Genomic DNA, 23700 nt, shown 5'->3' on the forward strand with positions numbered 1-23700 from the left:
GGAAAATTATATAAGCTTTATTATTTAGGTCTTGTCTGACGTCCATTGCAAAATCGCAGTTCTCAGACATAAAATTTCTTCACTCAGATTAGCCTTCGATTACCTTCCAAAATCATTTTGGATCACCTTAATTGTGTATGGAAATAAATGTATTGTTTACTGCTTTTCCGAAAGACATACAGGGCCTATGCCACACTTAAATATTCTAAAACATCGGGTCAGAGATTTAGTAATGGTTATAACAAATAAATAACCAACTACGTATTATACGCGTTTCCAGCACATGATTATGCAACGTCGAGTCTTTCAGAACATCTTGGTACAACCATCGCACAAAGACACAGGATTATACAAAACGCTTAATCCGGGTTTCCCCTCTCGCAAACACTGTAGCGTTTAGGCTACTCCGCCCTCTCCTCCAAAACGTGCTCCTACTACATTTTGTTTACCAATCAACGGCTCGTTCATGCACAGACAGGAAGTTGCGTAGCGGCTCATGGTCAATTTAAAAATGTATCCTGTCACATATATCCATGGGTATCAAAATGGTCAGAGCACAGGTAGATGGCTACGAGGGAAATTAAGTTATTTAACAAATTATTTTAGTTGGCTAACATTCGTTGCGATTCTAATTAAGAGCAAAAAGATTAGCCTATATAGTTTAATATAAAAATACCCCCATCACCGCCGCGCATGCAGCTGAAATCTTTTCCCACACCGAAGAGGCTGTTGCTGAGAGGGGTGTATAGGGTAAATTAATTGGAGCACAGACGACATCCAGGGGCAAAAAAGGTGACATTTTGTGCGTGTTTTGTGGAATTTACCTCTGCTAGCTGTACTCCATCTTTTCGTTTCACTCTTCCATGATTAAGCAGTGAAGCACCTCCCAGTGGCTCTGTCACAGACCTTGCAAACTCTCATGCATATATACATGCATATATACACCAGGCTATGCACTTTTTAGGGGGCTGAATGCTGCCCTATAGCTGAGGGTCATTTTGATGTGTCCGTAGGGCTTCCTCCGCCTCATGACCCCCATTCCTTATCCACACTTAACTCCACGAAGGCTGGCCTACACAGAACATGCCGAAAGGATCCAGTAGGACCTGTTTTTCCGTGACTGGAATCTGATTGGATGTGTTTCTGGGAAGGATTCCCCCATTTTAGATCCAGTAGTGAAGGAGAGCGAAAATCGAGATTACTGGGTGCACGCTGAAGTAATAGGATTCGGCGAACAAATAAGCTTGAATAAGACTGCTCCATCTCTGATACATGTTTGACCAAGCCAAGAGTATGGGCGATGGAGTCGCCGAGGACCGAAACCACTGTGGACCCAATACGCTGCGCCGCGAGCGCGGTGGAGACGCTAAAACTCTGGCGGAAGTGGGAAGCCGCAGTTCCGGCGACGCTCCTGCGGGGACATCCGCGTCCACCCCGAGCTCCTCCAGCGAGGACGGACACGACAAACTGTTAGGAGTGGACCCTGACTACTGCCGCAGGATTTTAGTCCGAGGTGAGGGGTCAGTGTTACAATGTCAATAGTAACAAGCATTGCATAATAACAAAAAATTATTTAGGCAAAAATGTGAAAATAAAATAAAACTTAAACATAATTCACTCCATCATTCAATAGCCGGAGATTATTATTAATACTCTAGATATAGTGCTGCTTTACCACTGATATTGATCACTGTATTGAAAATTTATGTGAAGGCTATCAGCAGTGTTATATTATTACGTTTTTAAAACAGGATATTATATGTTCTTTCCAAAATGAAAACTAAATACGACTATAATGATATATAGTGACAAAATACAGAACCAAGTGGTGCTATTCTAAATTTATTTGGAATGAATATAACATAAAAGCATACGAATCATTTCGTTTTGCGAATCTGGAAGGTATAAAACACCATGGCACAATTATTTCTATACTTATAAATGTAGGGACTTTCTTTTTCATTATTCGTATTCGTATTGTTATTATTATTATTATTGTTGTTGTTGTTGTTGTTGCTATTATTATTATTATTATTATTATTATTATTATTATTATTATTATTATTAATAATAATAATAATATATTAGATTAGCGTATTAAGCCATTACTGTCTAAAGCCACAGTGCTGTGATTGGCTTATTTACAAAGGCTCCAGCTGATTATAGACTACTGATATTACATTTGCAAGCCTATTACGAGGCACAAACAATCAGTAACGTACAATTGTATTTTTGACATATGCAATACATTTATAAATACAGAAAAATACGAATTTAATGAAAATGTAGTTTTTGTATGCGGCCCTACAAACGCTGTGTGGAGTTTTCAGGCTTATTTGTTAACCGCTGTTTTGTTAAGGTCATCTCAATACGCCTTATCTTAGAACATACATGACTGATTGATTGACTGATTGACTGACTGACTGAATGAAATCAAAGTAATAAGTCCCGATATAGGTATTATTATTATTATTATTATTATCATCATCATCATCATCATTATAACCCCTGCTGGTGTTAGTGTAATGCATGTTTCACACGCATTGGGAGATTAAACACGATAATGGCAGCACTGATTGAACGATCCGACTGGATGCTTATATTTATTGCTGTGGAAAGTAGAGGCTTTTAGGTCTAGTCTCTTATAAAACAAGGAACTTTATGTCCGCAATCCCCAGGCGCTCTCTCTCTCTCTCTTTCTCTCTCTCTTAAAGCTGCAGATCGAGCGCGTGAGAGACAGGTTCACAGAAAGGTCAGCAGGTCCGGTGCAATTGGGAGGAGAAACATTTTAGGCTTTTAAAATACCCAAAACAATATTTTAAATATATTTTTTTTAATTCTCACCCATCAACAGGAAAATTACGAATATGTCAATAAATGGTGGAAGTGGATTTGATATCAGAATAATTGTAAATGTGTATTTTGGTGTGGTTGCCAGGGAGACAGCTAAAAGAGGTGGAGCTTTGGCCCCCAAGCCCCACAGTGTCGTTTACGATAGGTTATTGGTTTTGGTTTATTATTTAGGTATTGTGTAATTTTGAGGAATCACAGATTCCAATTTAACCGCCCAAGGGCCTAGACTTGGTTGGTTTGCTTTACATTTTAAAAGCTTAAAATATTGACACATTTAGTGAAATAATAGATACGAACATGCCCAAACATTACTGTTTGACAAGGCTACTTATGAGCGTGCATAACCCTAAAACCTTAATAGTAAAAATCTAATGTCTTTCGCTGTATATTGGAAAACGGATGACTTTAGTAACCGCTAAGGTCATTTATATTTTCTATTAAAACCGGAAGTGATCTTAATTATTTAAATGCATTATTATTATTATTATTATTATTATTATTATTATTATTATTATTATTACGAGTAGAACCAAATAAAATTTGCTCTGTTGATTGGCAGAACCCATAACCCCCCTACCCCCCCTTAAAATTTTTTTAAAAAGGATACCGTATTAGTAGCCCATATGATTTTTCACTGACTGGATTTGAATTATGCTTAATAATAATAATAATAATAATAATAATAATAATAATAATAATAATAATAATAATAATAATAATAATAATAATAGTAGTAGTAGTAGTAGTAGTTGTTGTTTTAGTTTTTAGCAGTAGTAGAAGCTTTAATCTAGCCTAATTTAAATTTAACCTATAGTCTGAATAATCATTCCGAGTTGACGTAACTTTTACAGTCCCTATGTGTTCATCTAAATTTTTTTAAATCTATTTTTAATATTATGACAAATATTTAGAAAAAAATAGTTTACACATTACTGTTGGTCTGTCTGTAAATCTATTTTGACTTCACAGATGCTAAAGGTACTATCCGTGAGATCGTTTTGCCGAAAGGCCTGGACTTGGACCGGCCGAAGCGCACGCGCACCTCATTCACCGCCGAGCAGCTCTACCGTCTCGAGCTTGAGTTCCAACGCTGTCAGTATGTGGTAGGGCGCGAGCGCACGGAGCTCGCCCGCCAGCTGAACCTCTCCGAAACTCAGGTAGGACAGAAAACAAAGCCGACATTATAATCCCAACAGACTTGGAACTACTATTGTAGTAGACACTCAGCAGTCTAATGACGTATGTCAAACGTCATTGGACTGCTGTGTGTTAATAAAATAAAATAAAATAAAATAGTTTCAGCTGAACTGCCATAAAAGAAACGTTTGAGGATTATACATTTCTTATAGACTGCTATTGAACTGCTTCTTCGGTTGTTGTTGTTGTTTTTGTTGCTCTTCTTCTTCTTCTTCTTCTTCTTCTTCTTCTTCTTCTTCTTCTTCTTAGTATTATTATATTTATTATTATTATTTACACTAAGTGAATTGAAGAGGCACAGGCAAACCACAGGCAAAACGAAAATCGAATTATGCCGCCATATTGTTTTCATTCCATGAGTGCTACCCTTAGGGATTGAAAGGTGGGGACCCTCTTTTTTAGTACATCGTGAGCTTAGTTATCATATATCATATCTTACTGATGCAGTGGCGAATGTTTTATGTTTTATTTTATTTTGCTTCTGTAGCTGCCAGTTTAATGTAACCGCAATTTTCTGCAAGTATTTTTTACAACAGTAAAATTGGAATAGGAAAATTCATATTTTCTCCCATTAATTTTTTCCATTGCATGAATAGTCTTACACAATCCTGGTAAGTAGCCTAGAGCCTATTTATATGGTATAATATATGCTTGAATCATACAATGTACATTGATTTTAAAAAAAGATAATGAAATCAAATCACAAAATACACAAAAAAGTTTTTGGAGCAACGTATTTAAATTAATGGATGCATTTTTAAGTAAAATATGTTCAGAAAGTAAATAGGTAAATAATGGCATGTGTATGTCAAAGTCATTAAAGAGGAACACGTACAGTAACGAACTTATTGTATTGTAACGAACAGTTGGTTGTAGTAGCTAACATGGACATTATAGTGATATGTCAAAGCAAAATAAGTCCATAATCACCTTTGAGAGTACAATTCAAACACTTTATTATTTGACAGCACACACATCCTATGATCACTGAAGTACTTTTGTTGCATCAATAAATAAAAATAGCAGGCACTATCAATATAGCTATTTAAGTACCTAGAGGAAGACGTGAAGATTGAAACTTGAATAAATAGCATTTAAAGTAACGGGTAGTATATAGCTTAGTCAAAAATCGCTTCATATGAAATAAAGATCAGTGGGATTTTCACCAATATATGCAAACGCATGCAAAGAGATCCTTACATATCCAAATCCAAAACGGGACTTAAATTGTAGATTTTTGTGACAACCATTTAGCTACGTTCAGGACTAAAAGTAAATCAAAACGTAAGTTTGTTATGATTGAGCTGCTGGCTGTATGTGACAGTGTCTGAAAATGCAGCATCTAGTAGTATTGACGTTTACACAACACTCATAATGTGCGTTAGCACAATTGGCGTTATGTTGGGGACATTTATCATTCAATCAACAATACAAACAAACAAGCGCACACACGCACACACACACACACACCCAGACAGACAGAACAGTGTCTGTCAACGCCGTTCCTACATTGCGTCAAACCACTTTATTTATTTATTTTTTTTCAACCAACTATAAGTTGTAAAGTGTGAAATTTATAGGACTATTACTGACGGGAACGAAGAGGCTGAATTTGTTAAAAACAACCAAACAAAAAACAATACACAATAGTTAACTCCGCCCACTCAGTCTAAGTCTGACAGAAAGTAGCTTAATATATATATATATATATATATATATATATATATATATATATATATATATATATATATGAAATGTGCATTTATATTTCTACATGCATGTACACAAATAAGGAAGATATTCTTTACCAACCGATGGCACTGTTAAAGACTGCCATTAAATAGATAAATTAATAAAAACATGCACAAATAAATAAATAAGTTTTTTTCCCTGACGGTTTCATATAAGTTGATTGCTACTGTCGCTGTCCTCGGTGATGAAACAGGCTGCTGACGTTTAAATGGTATTTATGGCTTACACAAACAAGTTATGTGTGACGTGACATGGAAATGTAAAAGGTATCTTATGACCTTTAACCAAAAAAAAATACATAAAAGTCCTTAATACTCCAAATGATTGTGGCAAAATAAAAACCTACATAAAATGAGTCAATTTGAGGGGAAAAGATCATAGGAAAAAATATTTCTTATTATAAAAGTAGGCTAAAATGCATAAAACGTTACATATCCAAATGTTATGCTTAATGATTATATCTCAATATTATCCTCGATTATCAAAAAAGGCGTTAATGTAGTAGCCTAGACCTAATACGTTCGGGGTGGTCTTATTCATTTCCTGAAAAGATTTTAAACTATTATTTTATTTCCACCGTCATATGCATTTGTTGACTAGAATATTTTTCCTTTTAATCCGTGAACAGTACAGCACGAACTATTTTAGCATCGCATTCAGCTAATGCAAAAAAAAAAAAAAAAATAAAAAACCCTACCAAATGCAGTCTTCCCCAGTAGACTTACTGAAAATAATTTCCCACTTTACGGGAAAATAAATAAGCTTAAATCATCTCCACCTATAGCCATGCAAACTTACTTCACGAAACCTGTACTCGTCTGGAGAAAAACTCACGCCCTTTGATCCAAATAGGCGCCGAAGATTTAATATTAATAGCCTACATTTTAAATGTATTTAACATTGCGAACATTTAATAATAATAATAATAATAATAATAATAATAATAATAATAATAATAATAATAATAATCGTCATTGAAGTTCATTCATGAAATGTTGAGTAATGTATAAACAATATTAGATCATTAGGTCTACACAAACTCTATGAAAATAATACCCAGGAACGTTCTAATAGAACAATAAAGTCCAACATATTCTTTATTAATCTTAACAAATAATTTGGGCTGGAATTATGTTAGAATTTATGTTTCAGTACCCCAAAATATTTATTTTGTCCTAAATCTTTCTGAAAGCATTCCTGCAAGCCATATTCAGTAAATACACTTGAAATTCCTAAAGTGGTCCACAATTTTTCACTTTTACTTAAATGCTCAATATGAGTTCGGAGGAAAGGTAGAAAGCAATTACATTTTAGCTTTATCGAAATGGCTTTTAAAAATACTGTATGCGTGCGTTTTTAGACAGGTTGTAAGTGCTAATATTCCTCCTCATTTATATGCATTAGTCATGGCACACTTCCAGCAACTCAGAGTGAATTGTCAGTTGCTTAAAATCCTAGAACGGACTGAGTTCAGCGTTTTTTATTTTTATTTTTTTGTATAATGGTTAATAGATATGGCCTAATAAAATTGGTATTGCTAAATATAAACAAATTAATATATGCGTGGCACAAAACTGTTGCACGCACCTAAATCCTCTTTATTTGTAACTAAACGGGATTTGGATGTGTCACTCATTACGGTTATTCGATTCGAAAAGTGAAGTAAAGACGCACTTTTGTTGAAGGTACATTTACATTAGTTCTCTCTTGTTTGTTCAGTTTAACGAGCTGGGGTAAATTCTGTATGTTGCCACATTAGTGTTCTTTATAACCCCCCCCCCCCCCCCCCCCAAATTGCCTTTCGGTTAGCAAATTCATAAACTGACTGAGCTCGATTTTTCTGCCTTGGAAAATGGCATAATTTGCTTAAAACTGTCTAAATTTTATAATGTGGTTCACATTGATATGCTTGTATAAAACACAAGAAAGAAAAGCTAGAGACCATATATAACATAAACCACATATTAGGGTACCATGATGAAACATACACGTCTATATTGGTATTTTTATATTAAGCAATATAATTGTTCTTCAGATATAGGTATCAATATCATGTATGATATGATCAGTAAAAGAGAACCAACTGTGATATTATTTCTGTAGTTACTTCTGTCTTTGGATGTCTGAGTTAAATAGAAAAACAATTTTTGCCTAAATTGAATCTGTGAGGTACTTCCATAGTTTGTTTTGATCATTGAATTCATCCATCCACCCAAGCAACTCAACATACATGCACAACACAGATACTTATACATACACATACTGGACAGAGATGAGTGAATATCCTCTGGTACTGCTCCAGAACATGGGTACTCCTGGGTTGCCACACCCAGCAGGTGGCTCCCCGCTCCAGTCTATCATAGTGGTGAACTCAGATCAACAGGGAACATTGCTGTACTGCGGATATATTGTGTAACATAGAACATTAATCTTATTGGTTATATAATCATCATATAGCTTATACGTTATGAGGGAGTTCTTTTTATGATGATGAAGCCTAATTTGTTTGGCATTTTATTATACTGACACCAACTGAGCTGTCCTTAAATGGTTATGAAGCACATAATCGGCATACCTAAAGTTGTATTGTTGAATGCTTTGATAAAGCTATGGCTGATTCCAATGATGAAGGATGGCTTAAATCGGTTTAATCAAAGAGCAAATAGAAACAGGAAATAGGAAGACATCGTGGGATCATATTAGGTTCTGCAATACCTTTTACCAGCTCTGTTGGAATATTTAGATAAGAATTTGTTTTACTAATTTCAATGGCCATGTAAAATGTAATTATTATATCATTTGCCGTCAGCTGCTACTTCTGTTGTTCTTGAGAGAATGCTTTCTGTAAAAGGTTGGTGCTTGACATTTGACACATATTTAAAAAATAATTTGTGTACTATTATTATTTATCTACATATATCTTAAAAGACATTTGAAGAAGCTTGACCTTTGCTTTGCACTTGTATCCAGCTTCATGGGCACAACGTACTAAGAGCTTTTGAATATCTATTAGTCAGTCCATTGAACCAAACTGCTAAAGTTTATAACATCACCACAGGCTCGCCAATAACTTGAGTTTATCCATCACAACCACCTTGCTAAAAACATAATTTTCTTTATAAGCCTAAAGCTATCTTCCTGTTGTCCTTCTCAATAGTCAGGGTAGACTCACGTTGATGACATTTAAACTACTGGTGGTGCTAGAAAAAGTTCAATGAAAATTTACAACACATAACTTGGTGATATTATACTGCAGGCTTTTCAACAGACTGAATCAATATTTTTTGCTACATGGTTGTGTAATGCAATTGAATTATTTCTGCATTTCCTGGCTGGAGAACTAGTGGCTATTTACAGATGGATGACACATTAAAAGAAACAGCAGTGGTTCTGTGATGTATGGGAGGAATTTTGCTGACATAATTGTAAATACTATAAAGGTTTATCAGGTTGTAATACCTCAACAAAAGTACAGGAACAAAAGTTCCGATTTATCATGTCTCAGACGATGCCTTACACGTCATCCAACTGGTGACTGAATGAATGTCTCTGCTGTGTGCTTTTGTTCATTTTATTCAGCCCAGACAGTACCTAATATAGCTGTAATGTCTGGAAAGGAAAAGAGAGTTCAGTTAGTAATTTAGAGACAAAAAGAGAGCCAAAATGAAAGATGATTGTATGAAATATATTTCAGTTTAATGTAACTCAGAAGCCAGAAAAATGCTTTAGACAAGTGGACAACATTTAATGAGATACAAGGACATATTGCATTGGCTTAGAGGGTGATGCCATACAATTTTATTATTCTCAAAGCAAATATCTGGATAATAAACAACTTTTCATGCTAATAGTTCTTCTCTATTAGTGCATAAAAAATATCTTCTAAGTTGAGTTATTTTACATCCAGAGAACAAATGCAAGTGAGATTCAAACCTAAATCTTTGTAACAGTGTAAATATCTGCATCTGTATGTGTTGCCTCTATATTTTTTTAAAAGCTCCGAATATCCAGGTCTGTATTTTTTTATTTGTATTTAAACCCAGCTGGACTGTGCAGAACTGTTGTTTTTTTTTTGTTTTTGTTTTTGTTTTTTTTTAAATCCTGCTTACACAGTTATTATTTTTGTTTGTACCTACACACTATATTATCTAATGAATTTAGTTGGTTCTAGTTCCCAAAATATAAACAAACTAGTAGTCTAATCTAAACCACCATGACCCTAACCTGGCAGTTACTGAGGATGAATGAATGACTGCTGTATGTTCATGTTAATATCTGATGTATTACTTGCACCCACATGAAAGTAAATAACTTTCACCCATGCAACTTTTTGGATTTTATTGTCTGTGGGATCCCAATCCTGAAGCATATTTTGAGAGTCAACCAGATGCCCTGTAGACCATTCAGACAAAAAAGGAATAGTGTTCCTCTTTTATGTATCTGTATTTGTAGTTCCTCTGAACAGATTACATGTTTGTTATGAATTTTGTATTCATATTTGGTTACTTCTCTACTATGTGGTAGATTATCCATAGGTGTAAGTACTGGAAATCAACCAAGTTGTTTTCATGTCATACTGTTAGGCTTTTAATATTTAACATATGTATATAATTGCACTGTATAATGAATTGTTATGTTTAATTGCTAGCACAAAATCATGAGCTTTATTTAATGAAAGATTCAAGTGTGCTGTGAACATGGTGTTTGTACCCAGTCTCTAGCTCATCTTGCCATTCTTATCCTTATACTTGAAATTCCCACTCCTACAGGAAGTGTGTCTTGGATCAGAGTAAAAGTGCTCACACAGTACATGTGTACAGGCCTGTCGTGTCACTCTCTAGGCAGTGTGTAATTCCATTACATGATTGGATCAATCAGAACAGAAACCTGCTAATCCAGAAGATACATTCACCAATGTAATGTCCCAGAATGTGTTTTACATTTTACAGTCATACCAGGCACACACGATCAACACACTGATTCACGCTGACCTCTCTTTGCACATTATAAACTTGTGTCTTATACTGTATCAGTAATATCTGCAGATCGCTATGTTGTTAATTTGTCTTGGTCCTTTTTCATAGACTGGTGGCAACTCTATGGTAAAAGATCTCTCTGGAGTTCTGTGAAGTTAAATCCCGGGATTGCCTGAGAGCAAAGACCTTAATCTTCACCTGCTTCATGGGCAACAACATATATAACCACATTTGGGTAGTAGTGGCTCAGTACTTGTCAATAGTGTAAGGCAATTTTAGATAAATAAAAAGGTGTATGTTAAGAAAATGATAACCATTTGTTTCAAACAGAATAGTTAAACTGCACTGTAATTTCAGATTAGGGCCATTGCCCCTATCTTTCCTTATTCCATCTTTTTGGGGAAACATTAACCTAAATGGTCTCTGGTTTCATTTTTCTCTTATCTATATAATAGCAGTTTTATATATTGATATCATTTAAACCCAGATTGTATTATTGAAGCACAGTGGAGTTGCTCACTTGGCATGTCCCAAACTTTATCATATAGTGCATAAAAGACATCTTCTCAATCACAGCCCATACACTGTAAGCCTTATTACTTTACCTAAACATCAATACCTCAAGCTACAATATCCAAGACGTATCAATAAGTGTGGGGGCGCAGCACTAATAATAGTCCAAGTGCTTTTGCATTTAGGCAGCTTATCGAGCCATATCTACCAGCCCTTCGTTAAGACAGAGCTGACCCTTGGCTGAACCTGCATTAACATGCCTCTCAGTAATACCAGGGGCTGGGGCTAAGGATCAAGCCATGATCAGGTTGAGAAGTTGAACAGTGTAGGGGAAGGAGACGGGTGGGGATGCATGATGAAGAGCCTTAACGGTTTAATGGCAAGTTTCTGTGACATAAGACTAATGTAGAAATGTGTTTATTGTTTGCATAAATGTGGAACAGTTCTTCCTTTAATGCCTAATTAGAAATCCCACTGAGTGGTGGATTCACTGTTATCAATCACATAATTCTTATATTATGATAAGGAAATGGTGGTAAATGTATACATGGGTGCTGGATGAAAAACAGTTTTAATCATTAGTACATAACAACAGTTTGTGCAACTAATTGTGAGCTGTGTCATGAGACCTAAGTGAAGTGATGGATGAAAATCTGAAGTACCCTGTTCTTGAAGACAATTTTCTACACAGTGGCAAGGTTAGGAAGCAGCCACCTAAAAAAGCATACTGCATCACATATTTTCACACAACAAAAAGGTGTTGAGGGGCCTCTATTTGGGGTCACAGAAAAGTCAGCAGAATGTGTGGATGTTCACCCTTCACTCTAAAAGATTAATGCTCCAGGTGCTTATTTTGTGCATCACATATGTATATGTGTCATAACACACACAACATGACAGATATGATTTATGAGCTGTAACCTCATACTCTAAAAGTTTGAATTTAGTTCCATTCTTTTTACTGTATTCACTGTTAATACATCTGTTCTGTTTCATTTTTCATACAATGCACAGTGCTGTTGCTAAGTTTAATGAGCATTTGTATATTTAGAACTGCAGCATGGTATAGTATGTACCTAGTCATACCACAGTAGATTGGGATATGCATATGGGAGTGGTTTTGGTGAAATCAGGTCATGCAGATCTCACTTTTGTAATCTCTGCCCCAGGGCTGACCCATGGATCTCATTAAAAAGGATTTAATTCCAATAGTGTAGATGTGCGATGGAGGAGATTTGCTCTCTCAATCGACATTTTCCTGATGGTTCCTCTAGTGTCTCTATGATATCAAGTGCAGGATAAATTCCAAAGTCTGCTAGTGATGAATGGCAGGCAGGGGGAGTGGCCACAAAGAGTTATTTGACATGATTAGTATTTGTGCCTGACTTGCAGTGGACAGAGCATGAAATTGAAAATTGAAAAGGATGTATTTATTTAATATCAGAGATCAAATTCTGAAATGCAATATACAGGTATTTCTCTCTATTCCAGACCCACTGAATATGTTTGTGTTTAGATTAAAACTGTGGCATCAGCATGCTCATGGGATCACTGGCAATCTCATTATCCAGACACTAATGGCTGAGCTGAGGCCATGATCTCACTTCTCCTGCCTGCTTGTTTGTCTGTGGATCCCCACTGTGCTGTCTGATCAGCTTCTTATTCTGCACACAGGGGCTTACTGGACTTATTGGACCCTTCCATGAAAATGCAGGCTCTTCTGAAAAATATATTAGATATGTAATTGTGTGTGTGTGTATTGCCTTTGTCATGACTCACACTCACAAATGCTCACATATGATTCTTCATATGCTGCCATCTTGTTTAACATGTTAATTAAATGTATATTAGGATCTTATTTTCAAGTGGTGAAATCTGTTGTTCCTCTGCTTTTTAGACTAGTATTTCTCAGCATTACTTGATTCAGTATTCTTACTTTACTTCACTCAAGAATTTATTTTATTATTGGAGGCCAATGCATGACTGCTCTGGCTCCTCCTCCTCTCCATTTCCTTTAAATCTGTATGTAATAGGGTGAGGCAAAATTGAAATTCAGTCTAGCCTGAATGCATTTTTCAAATCAGATTTTTTCTTTATTTTTAAAGGTTGATTGAAGCAACACACATTACATCGACACAACAGAGCATTCATTAGAGAGAGTACAATAGCAGGAAAGAATTTAGCATTTCTAATGCTCTTCCTGTCTCAGGCATTCAGACACACATACAATTGCAAATTGTAAATACAAATCCTTACAAATGCACTGAGTGCATGATGGCGTATATGTAAATGTTTCAGACTCTGACCTAAGAGGCTCAATTTATTTTGTGTAAGGAACTAAGTAGAATTAAGTGTAAGGAATTGAAAGTTTACGATTCAACAATTAGGGTGGATATGCTGTGAATAGGGCTGTGAATAACAGTAAATAATTCCAACAAAATAATGCAAATATTTGAAACAGAACTAGGGTTATATCTAGGGGTATATCTACCCATTTATATCGCCTCCATTATTGATTTATGATTAAATGATCTATATGCTAAATCTGTGTTTAGACTAATTGCTCAGCACATCTGGAATGCTTTCTATTTTATTGTATGGGTTCAATCACCTTTTGTGTATTCGCCAGGTGAAAGTTTGGTTCCAGAACCGACGTACCAAGCAGAAGAAGGACCAGACCAAGGACTCGGACAAGCGCTCTTCGTCCACCTCAGAGTCACTGGCCACATGTAACATCTTGCGTCTACTTGAGCAGGGGCGCTTGCTGTCAGTGCCTGCACCTCCTCCCAACCCACTGTTGGCACCACCGCATGCTGCCAATGGCTCGCTCCTGGGGGGCCCATCTGTGTCCTCCTCCTCTCCTGGGGTAAGCAGTACAGGCACTCCTCCAGCGATTGTGGCCAGTGGTGGTGGAACATTTGGCCTATCTCTGTCCTCACTTGGTGCTACACCACCCTCACCAAGGCTTGGGGTAGCACCCCCATCCCTTTTCTCCATGCCACTGATGAGTGGTGCTCATCATGAACTCACGTCTAGCTATGGGTGTGGATCATCAGCTTTTGAGCCCTATACAAGGACAGAGAGGAAAGATGGGGACTTGGGTGGGAAGAAGACAGTTTCCTAAAGACTTGAATCACTTACTGGACCACTAATGAGTGCCCCATGTTTACTAAAGGGTGCAATCTGCTCTCTTTTTCAGCTAAGGTAAAGGTTATAGAGGAAGTAGTTGATTTTCAAAATTAAACAAGTATGGAGATCCTTCACCTCCATTTTAGATTCTTTCCACTACTAAATTGCCAAACCGTGCTGATCCTTTTTGCCACACTAAGATAATGAAAAAAGGACTGCAGCCTCTGCTTTCTACTAAGAGTGAGCTAAATTTAATTTACCACCTCTGCATCCTGTGTTTAAGTGGCATCTTGTTTACAGATGCTCATTGTTTCTTTCATTTTTGAATTCTCTCTCTCTCTCTATCTCTCTCTCTCGTGTGTGCATGTGTGTGTGTGTGTATGTGTGTGTGTGTGTGTGTGTGTGTGTGTGTGTGTGTGTGTGTACATTACAGACCGCCTCAGGCTTAGTCTTTGTCTAATAGAAACGTTTCATCAACAATGCTAATGTAATTGTGAAAGGCAAATACTGCTTTATAACAGATATTGTATCCAAATGGGTGTTAAAAAGACAAATGAATGATCATATCGCTATGTTAGAACCTTGTGGTACTCTTTATGCTGCTCTTAACTGGTAATGTAATTAGGGGTAAGTTTATCATAAGTAAGTAAGGTAAGTTTTTAATGTTTATTTTACTTTTGGATGTGCATGTAAGGGTGGCTTGGTGAGAAACACACACAATAATAACGCCAAATTGTTGTGCTTTCTAATAATAATTCTTTTCCCAGTTTTGTATATTTTAAAGATAGTGATTCACTCAAACATATATTAGTAAATATTATCTACCTATTATTATTGATAATAAATAGGAAGTTATGAATTAGATGTCATATTCAGTATGTATGATCACAGCATGTGGTTGCAGTTTAAGTTCAACCAAGATAATTTGTCTTTAAAATTTTTGCACCGTGAACACAAATGATTGTGTAGCATCTTAGATACTGCAAAGATAATTGTCTCATTTCTTAGATACTGCAAAGCAAATTGTCTCATGTTATTTCCCATACTTCTAGTTATTAACTTGTTTCCAAATGTAGGCAACTCTAGAGGCTACTTAGGACTTGTGATTGTTTATCAGACTGCAAGTTACATGTCTTAGTTGTCTATTACTGTGAAGTGTGCAGAGATAATTTATTGACTGAACGTACATAACATCTAAATCATGTTATTTACATACATATGCACACAGCCTCAAACAATATCTGCTTATTAACAAAGCACATGGAAGGCATGGTAGCATTGTTTAACTTTATTGGTAGTAAAATCTGATGGGTCAAACTGCAACTCTTAGCTGTCTGTTAATTCTCTTTCTTCTGATGGTCTCTTCAGTTCCTATATAAGTGAAAGTAAAGGCTAAGATTAGCCCTGGTTTTGTTTGTTGTATCTCCACTACATAATGTGGAACTGCTTTCTTAGTTGTTTACACCATTTTGATTGGTTTCTGAACCTGGAGCTTGCATCGTGACTCTGATTGTCATAGTGACTGATAAAGCAGTGGAATAAACCTCAGGAAGAGTCATCAAACTATTTGCCATTTGTTCCATATTTTTTTTTTAAAGGTTTTAAAGCCTTAAGTAGCACCTCATTCATTGCCGTGAATTCGAAGCACTTTATTTTCATATATGTTTACTTAACATTTTTCTGTGCACCCTCAGCTAAAATGAAGTAGTATCCAGACACTTTCAGTTTTAGTTATCACATGTATCTTATTTTGTGTGGATGGAAAGCCAGAGCTTTCACTGAGGTTAAGAAATCAGAAATCTTTGAGTGTCAGAAACAGGCAATGTCTCACTGGGCTGCAGGCTCAGAACATATACAGCTGGCAGAAATCAATGTTTTTTTGTTCTTTCTCAAACGCTCATGGTCACCCTATTGCAACCATGAGCCATAGAAACTGTCATGGCCGCAGTAGTCTATTTCTTTATTGTTCCTGTTCATTTAAACACCTACTCAGTGTTGACTGACCTTTTATCTTTACTGGACTTCCCTTTTGAATGTTATAGTTTGTTTAGGATACTGAGATGAGAGGTCTTAGTCTGAGACCCTTTGACCTGTTAAATGAGGTAAAGATATTCAGGCTATTGCTCTTTTGCCGCTGTTATCCTGTGTGCACCATATGAGTTTCCATACTGTTGTGAAACAGTGTTATTTTTTGAATAATCAGTATAAATAATTTTCTGACACCCATGTTAAATATTCAGTGCAGTGTCCCCCCTTTTTTGATTTCACATTCAAATAGTGAATTTGTACTGGTGTTTTTTCTGCTTGGCTTACAACTCTCTGACAAAGGAGTTTAGAGGCTTAGAGATTATATTTACCAAAATTGTCTTACTGAATTTAATCTTTTTACCAAGCAAAAAGATTGTCTATTTGACACTCAGACACCCCAAACGTATCGCATTTTGAGCAGAAAATTAATTGTATAGTAATCAGATTCCTATGTTTGTATTGTCATGTATTTGTTGTGAGTAAGTGTATGTGGAAGAGAGAGGAGCATTATGAGCTTGAAACAAAGTAACGTTAGTGGTAAAGTGCTAAATTCCTCACCTAACCCTCATATAAAATGTTACCATTTACTCAGTCCTTTCAAACATTGAATATATTTCTTACAAACAAGAATAAACTGTGAAATCTGCAGCATAGCTGAAGAACCATGTAACAGGGTACAAGAGAGGTCTATATATAACTTTCCACACTAGTTTGATTGTAATGTAAACTCTTTCTGGTTTTTTGTTTGAGATATGAGATTGTGTGAATTAGTGTTCTTGTTCTTACACAAGCCATAAACAATTTCTTGACAGTAAATCTTTCTGTAATCAATCACGTCAAAACATAAGTGACACCAACTTTTTTTCAAACAAATTTTAAAAAATGTTAACATAAACCATATGTAAATATACCATATGAGTCTTTGCACAGTATTTTCATGTTGGTATTGTGTCATCTTACAATAAAAAAAAAGAGAAAAGTAAAGATGGAAAAAGAAAAAAAAGCCCTTTATAAAATGCTTTACATTTGTTTGTCACATTAACAGTTTGCACTTATTTAAAAGTAATAAGTTCTTTTGTGTGTTTTTGGTGAGAGCAATTTTGATGCTCAGGCTATGAACGCCAAAATACTGTATAATTTGTAAATGTATTTTTATTCATATGAACATAAATATATGTCTATGTAATTTGTCTTTGAGTATGTCTCATTTCTTATGCGTTGTTAAAGATACAATTATTTTAAATTTAACATATACAGGAGACATCAGTTACTCATTAATTTTTTACAATAGTTTTCATGTGAAAGACATTTTTATTGAAAATAACTTACAAATGAAAAAATATACAACTCAAGGGCACAGCTGAGCGGTTCAGCATTTTTGAATAAAAAATTATTCTCCAGCAGTAGTAGGATTTTAACTCAGAAAAATCCTAACCACTGAGCCAGCAATGACCACTAGCACTTACTAGGTATTCATACATGATCATGAATGATTCTTCAGTTCTCTAGTCAGTATCATTTAATATTTGTGTGTGTTAAGAGAAAACCACAAGGTTACCACAATTTATGAATGTTTCTTCACATAGTTTCTTCATTATAGTCATCAATAAAAGAATCATTTAATTCTTTTTCAGAATTCAATTAATGTAGCATGACTACATGCAGCAGGCCTCAGTAGTGTATGAAAAACCATGTGTGTGTGTGTGTGTGTGTGTGTGTGTGTGTGTGTGTGTGTGTGTGTGTGTGTGTGTGTGTGTGCGCGCGCACGTGTACATGTGTGTGAAATATGTAACGTATACAATCACGTTCTGTCAGGTTTCAAGCAAAAAGGGCAAACCAAATTTAATAAGAATAAGAAACATCACATTTCTACTACTACTACTATTATAAATAATAATAATAATAATTGGCTCCTTGAAACCTGAAGCCTAATAGCAGCAATAGGCAATACTTTCTGGCAGCAAATGTGTTAATTAAAAGCAGATCGGGGTAAATAATTCATGTAACATTTATATCTTTTCCAGCTAAGGTAGGACCGCAACTTGTAAAATAACCAAACCTTTAAACGTTCACTTAATTATTTATCAGTCTAGCCTTGCCTGTAGATAGTATAAGGTCTTCTTCCACTGTCTATAGCCATTCTGTGGAAACATACAATTCTTTTATGTCTTTTAAGGGTGACTAGGTTATTCTTCAAGAAAGTGCAGCCCCAAACGGCCACAATATGTTTAACCACATGGTTTGGTGCCCTCCTTCCTCTTGGAGCTGCACTCTCTTTCTGAAGCTTGCTGAGACAATCAACTCCAGGGTGCCAATTAAAATGATTGGCGTCTTTTCTTCAACAGAGTGGATGGCTGGGGAGAGTGAGCACTAAATGGGTGGCCTGGTGATTTGTGTGGGGCAGCTGAGGATAGGGGTGCAGGACAGGACAGCTGTGCCACAAATAAAGGTGGGCAACACCTTTATTTAAGAGCTGGGTTATGTTATACATGTAACCAAGATACAATTAAGATACAATTAATTTTTTTTAACACAATGTGCAGTCATAGAGTCATATGAAATTAATAATTGAACATAAAAGTCATATTGTATACAGTTATGCAGGGTTGTTTTTCTTTTTATGTTTTATGGTAAATTATTTTATTTTTACAATATATGGAGTAAACTTTTTATACCCTTTCCATGACTCCTTGAAGCAGGGAAATATTCAGACTCTAATGAAAGAAGAAAAATTCAAACCTTTCAATGAGGTAAAAACTTTTGCATGCTCCATTTTCTCTTTTTGCTTGTTTGGGTCAAAATAATCAGAGTTAAGCTGTTTGTGTTAGGTCTGGTCTTGGCCTCCACAGCTATTGCCATGCATCACTGTACTGCTTCCCTCCCTCCCTTTTTTCCACCTCCTTCTCTTTTCTTCATCCATCCGCTCTCTCCCTAGTCCCTGTTCAGTGACCCTGCAGGAGGCCTCTTCACTAATTAGGGTCACTAATTGGGGGGTGATGGGGCCGGGGTCCCCTCCACACCTGCACGAATCATGTGACCCACTGTGAGGTGCATTGGGCCATAGATCATCCACTGGGGCGGCCAGAATAGGGAGAGGAATTGGATCAGCTGTGAGGCCAACGAGATTAGTGCAAGAGAGACAGAGAGGACAAGGGGGAAGTCTTTGAGGTGCATGAGCCAGAGGTGGGCTGAGTTCAAATTTGGCCCCCTTGGGGACTAATTGCAGGCTGACCCCTAGGGTTGATCGGCTTCCTAGCATGGTCCACTTTTCTCAGCCAGGGCGCGATTAAGCCTTCTTGTTTTGACATGCTTCACACAATCTGCTGACTTGGTCATTACGGAACCATTCGACATTCCTGAGAGAGAAGCAGGAATGAGGCCTCTTGGAATATCTACAAAAAAGGGAAAGATGAGAGAGAAAAGGAAGGATAGTAGAAAAGTTTCACTTCCATGTCAATGTTAGCCAAGCATTTCACGAATTTGAAAATTTGATTTTAAAATAATTAAATGAAGTACCAACTCAGTACAGATTAATGTTTAACATATTCTATTTTTTCATTCTACGGGAATGAACAAGCAAGGAAGAGGGTGAAGAAAGAGCATTAGAATAACCTCCACTCTTTCTTTCACTGATTCACTCTTCACTACCTTTTCCTGAAAATGATCATTTGTTTTGTTACTTTAAGGGAAAAGATGCAGACAAACCTGAGAGCTTTATTTCCTTTGTCTCTATACCCTCTCAGTCCATTCTTAACCAGATAGGCTTTCATAAAGAAAAAATACGGAAATGTGAGTTGAGAGAGAGAGACAAACAGTTCTATAGGGGACTAGAGAATTGTTATTTCAAAAGTATCTCAGAATGAGTTTAAAGAGGGAATCAAAGACAAAGAGACAACTAAAATGAAAATAAGAAATGGGAATTTGTAGGGTTTTGTTAAATAATATATAATAATAATAATAATAATAATAATAATAATAATAATAATAATAATAATAATAATAATAAATAATAATAATAATAATAATATTTCCCCCTGAAATAATTACAATCAATCAAAACCAATTTTATTGCTTTATACATATTCTCCAATAATTAAGATATAGTGTCCATCATTGATCCATGGTAGAATTCTAAGGCCCCACCTAGGAACTACACAAATAGGCCCATGGCCCAATCAGACCAATCTCTCAATTTTAGTAATTGTATGTGTTATATAATGAGTAATACAGTATGTGAACATTGATGTTCTTAACGCTGCAGCTTTAATGCAGTCAGGAACCCCTTCACAATGTTAATTTGGGAACAGTTGTGCAATATAAATGCAGTAATTACCTAACAAATAAACAGTATACAGTCATGTGAAAAAATAAGTACACTCCATGGAAATTGTTTTTTTTTGTTGGCATATTTGGACAAGCAAACATTTGATCTTCTTTGAAACAGTACCTATAAAGTTGACACACTCTATCAAATGACACATAAAATTGACTTTTTTTTTTTTTTTTTTTTTTAGTAATTTTCACGATTCAGATTAACAAAAAAACAGATCAGTCACATGGAAAAAGTAAGTACACCTCTACATTTATCACACCATCCATATAATTTTAATCAGGTGCTCAAGATTGCATACCAATGATCAGAACCTACTTAAGAACCTGCTTGTGTTATTTATACCCCTCTTATATTTAGTGTCTGGTGTTCCCTTTGTTATTGAGGTGTGTGGTGTCATCATGCCAAGATCTAAAGAGTTCTATAAGGCCTTCAGAAAAAAGATTGTGGATGCCTATGAGTCTGACAAGGGATTTAAAAAGATCTGCAAATTATTTGAAATACATCATTCAACTGTAAGGAAAATCATCTACAAATGGCATAGATGTCAAAGGGCTGTCAATTTGCCCAGGACTGGCAGTCCCAGCAAATTTAGCGCAAGCACAGACCATCTAAGGCAAAAAGAAGTCTTGTGCTAGTAATACTAGTAAGTCTTGCAACTGTTGGTGTCAAGGTGTATGCTTCTACAATCAGAAAAAGATTGCACAAATTTGACCTACGTAGGGGGTGTGCCAGGGAAAAGCCTTTGCAAGACTACAGTTGCCAATGAGCATATAGGCAAAGACCAGGCCTTTTGGAATAAAGCTTTTCAGGACAAGCACCTAATAACCACTGTGAAGCAATGTTAGTGGTGGAAATGTCATGGTTTGGAGTTGCTTCACTGCCTCAGGGACTGGACAGCTTACATTCATTGATTCAACTATGCATTCTGCATCATATCAAAGAATGCTTGAAGATAATGTGAGACCATCTGTCTGAAAGTCGAAGTTGAACCGAAAGTGGACCTTTGGGTGGCTGTGGCTCAGGTGGTAGAGTGGGTTGTCCACTAATCGTAGGGTTGGCGGTTTGATTCCCGACCCACGTGACTCCACATACCGAAGTGTCCTTGGGCAAGACACCGAACCCCAAAGTTGCTCTCAATGGCAAGCTAGGGCCTTGCATGGCAGCTCTGCTACTATTGGTGTGTGAGTGTGTGTGTGAATGGGTGAATGAGACACAGTGTGAAACGCTTTGGATAAAAGCACTATATAAGTGCACCATTTACCTTTGAATAGGATAATGATCCTATGCACACTAGCAAATCCACCAAGGAATGGCTCAAAAATAAGAAATGGGGAATTATGGAATGACTTAGTCAAAGCCTGGATTTGAATCCCATTGAAATGTTGAGGGGGAATATTGGAAGAGTGGTCAAAAATTCCAGCAAGCCATTGTCAGAGACTGGTGGACAATTATGCAAAACACCTACAAGAAGTTATTTCTGCTAAAGACGGCAATACTAGCTTCTGAGTCCAAGGGTGTACTTACTTTTTCCACAGAAGTATATAATCTCTATTGATATTTCTGTTGAATAAATGATTGAAAAATCTAATTTTATTTGGGGTTTTGTTCAAGTATATCAACTTAATTAATAGGGACTGTTTGAAAGATGATCAAATGTTTGCTTGTCCAAATATGTCAAAAAAGCCAACAGTTTCCATGGGCTGTACTTATTTTTTCACATGACTGTAAATAACTAAGTTTTCCTTTTATCAGCAACAAAAGTATTAAGCTGCATTTTTTAAAGGAAATATTGAAAACTATTTTCCTACATACAATTACACACATAATTATTTCTTACATATAATTACACACACAATTAACCATAAAATATTTTTTATTAAACATAAAGACAATACATAATACAACCTCAATTCTGAAAAAGTTGGGCCAATATGGAAAAGGCAGAAAGACAAACAAAAAGAGTCATTTGAATGCAACAGCTTTTTTGTCCAAAAACTATTTGAAATGTTGACTCGTTGGACTACAAAACACAATTCCATTGTGCTATTGTCCATCTCAGATGAGATTGAGCCCAGAGAAGTTGGCGGCGATTCTGGACAGTGTTAATGTATGGCTTCGGGTTTGTATAGTAAAGCTTTAATTGCATGTGTGGATGCAGTGGCGAATGGTGTTGCTGACAAAGGTATTCCCGAGCCCATGTCAGAAGATCCATTACAGACTCATGACGGTTTTTAAGACAGTGATGTCTGAGGGATCGGAGCTCACACGCATTCAGAAGTGGTTTTCGGCCTTGCCCTTTACGCACCAAGATTTGACTGGATTCATTGAATCTTTTAATTATATTGCACACATTGGGGAATGTTAGTCTGAAAGTGTTGGATTATTTGCTGATGCATCTGTAGGCAGATTTGCAAGCCTCAACCAATCCTTGCTCTTGAAGTACTAGGCCTTTTTTTGGAGGCTCCGTATATATTATGATTTGACGATTGCCTCACCTGTTTCACATCACCTTCTTATTTCACCTTGTCACATTGCTATTTGTCCTAAATTGCCCTTGTCACAACTTTTTTGGAACGTATTGCATGCATCAATTTCAAAATAAACATTTATCTTAAAAAAACAAACAAACAAACAGAAACTATGCAGTTGATTAGGTAAAACATCAAATACTTTGTCTTTGTTTTTTGTTCGAATACAAATCAAAGTTAATTTACATTCAAATCACTCCTCTTTGTTTTTATTAGCATTTTCCATACTATCCCGACTTTTTTTTTCGAAATTGGGGTTGTAGATTATTCTACATAAATTATGCTAGCATAGATGGGAGAAACATTTAGATAAAAACTCTATGGAAATTTTAGTGAACAGTTTAAATATGATGCATTTAATTCAACACAGTTAAAGATCAAGTTGCTTTTT

At 36.0% G+C, this 23700-nt stretch overlaps 1 protein-coding gene across 1 annotated transcript; it reads left to right on the top strand.

Annotated features, from left to right (window-relative positions):
- Positions 1 to 676: 676 nt before the first annotated feature.
- Positions 677 to 16057, top strand: vax2 (ventral anterior homeobox 2). The gene is made up of 3 exons (XM_017472586.3): positions 677 to 1513; positions 3823 to 4010; positions 13921 to 16057. Exons 1-3 carry the CDS (start codon positions 1273 to 1275, stop codon positions 14413 to 14415), a joined length of 924 nt encoding a protein of 307 aa, XP_017328075.1. The 5' UTR covers positions 677 to 1272; the 3' UTR covers positions 14416 to 16057.
- Positions 16058 to 23700: the final 7643 nt, after the last annotated feature.

Source organism: Ictalurus punctatus, chromosome 7, assembly GCF_001660625.3.
Source record: "Ictalurus punctatus breed USDA103 chromosome 7, Coco_2.0, whole genome shotgun sequence".
Classification (NCBI taxonomy): Eukaryota; Metazoa; Chordata; class Actinopteri; order Siluriformes; family Ictaluridae; genus Ictalurus; species Ictalurus punctatus.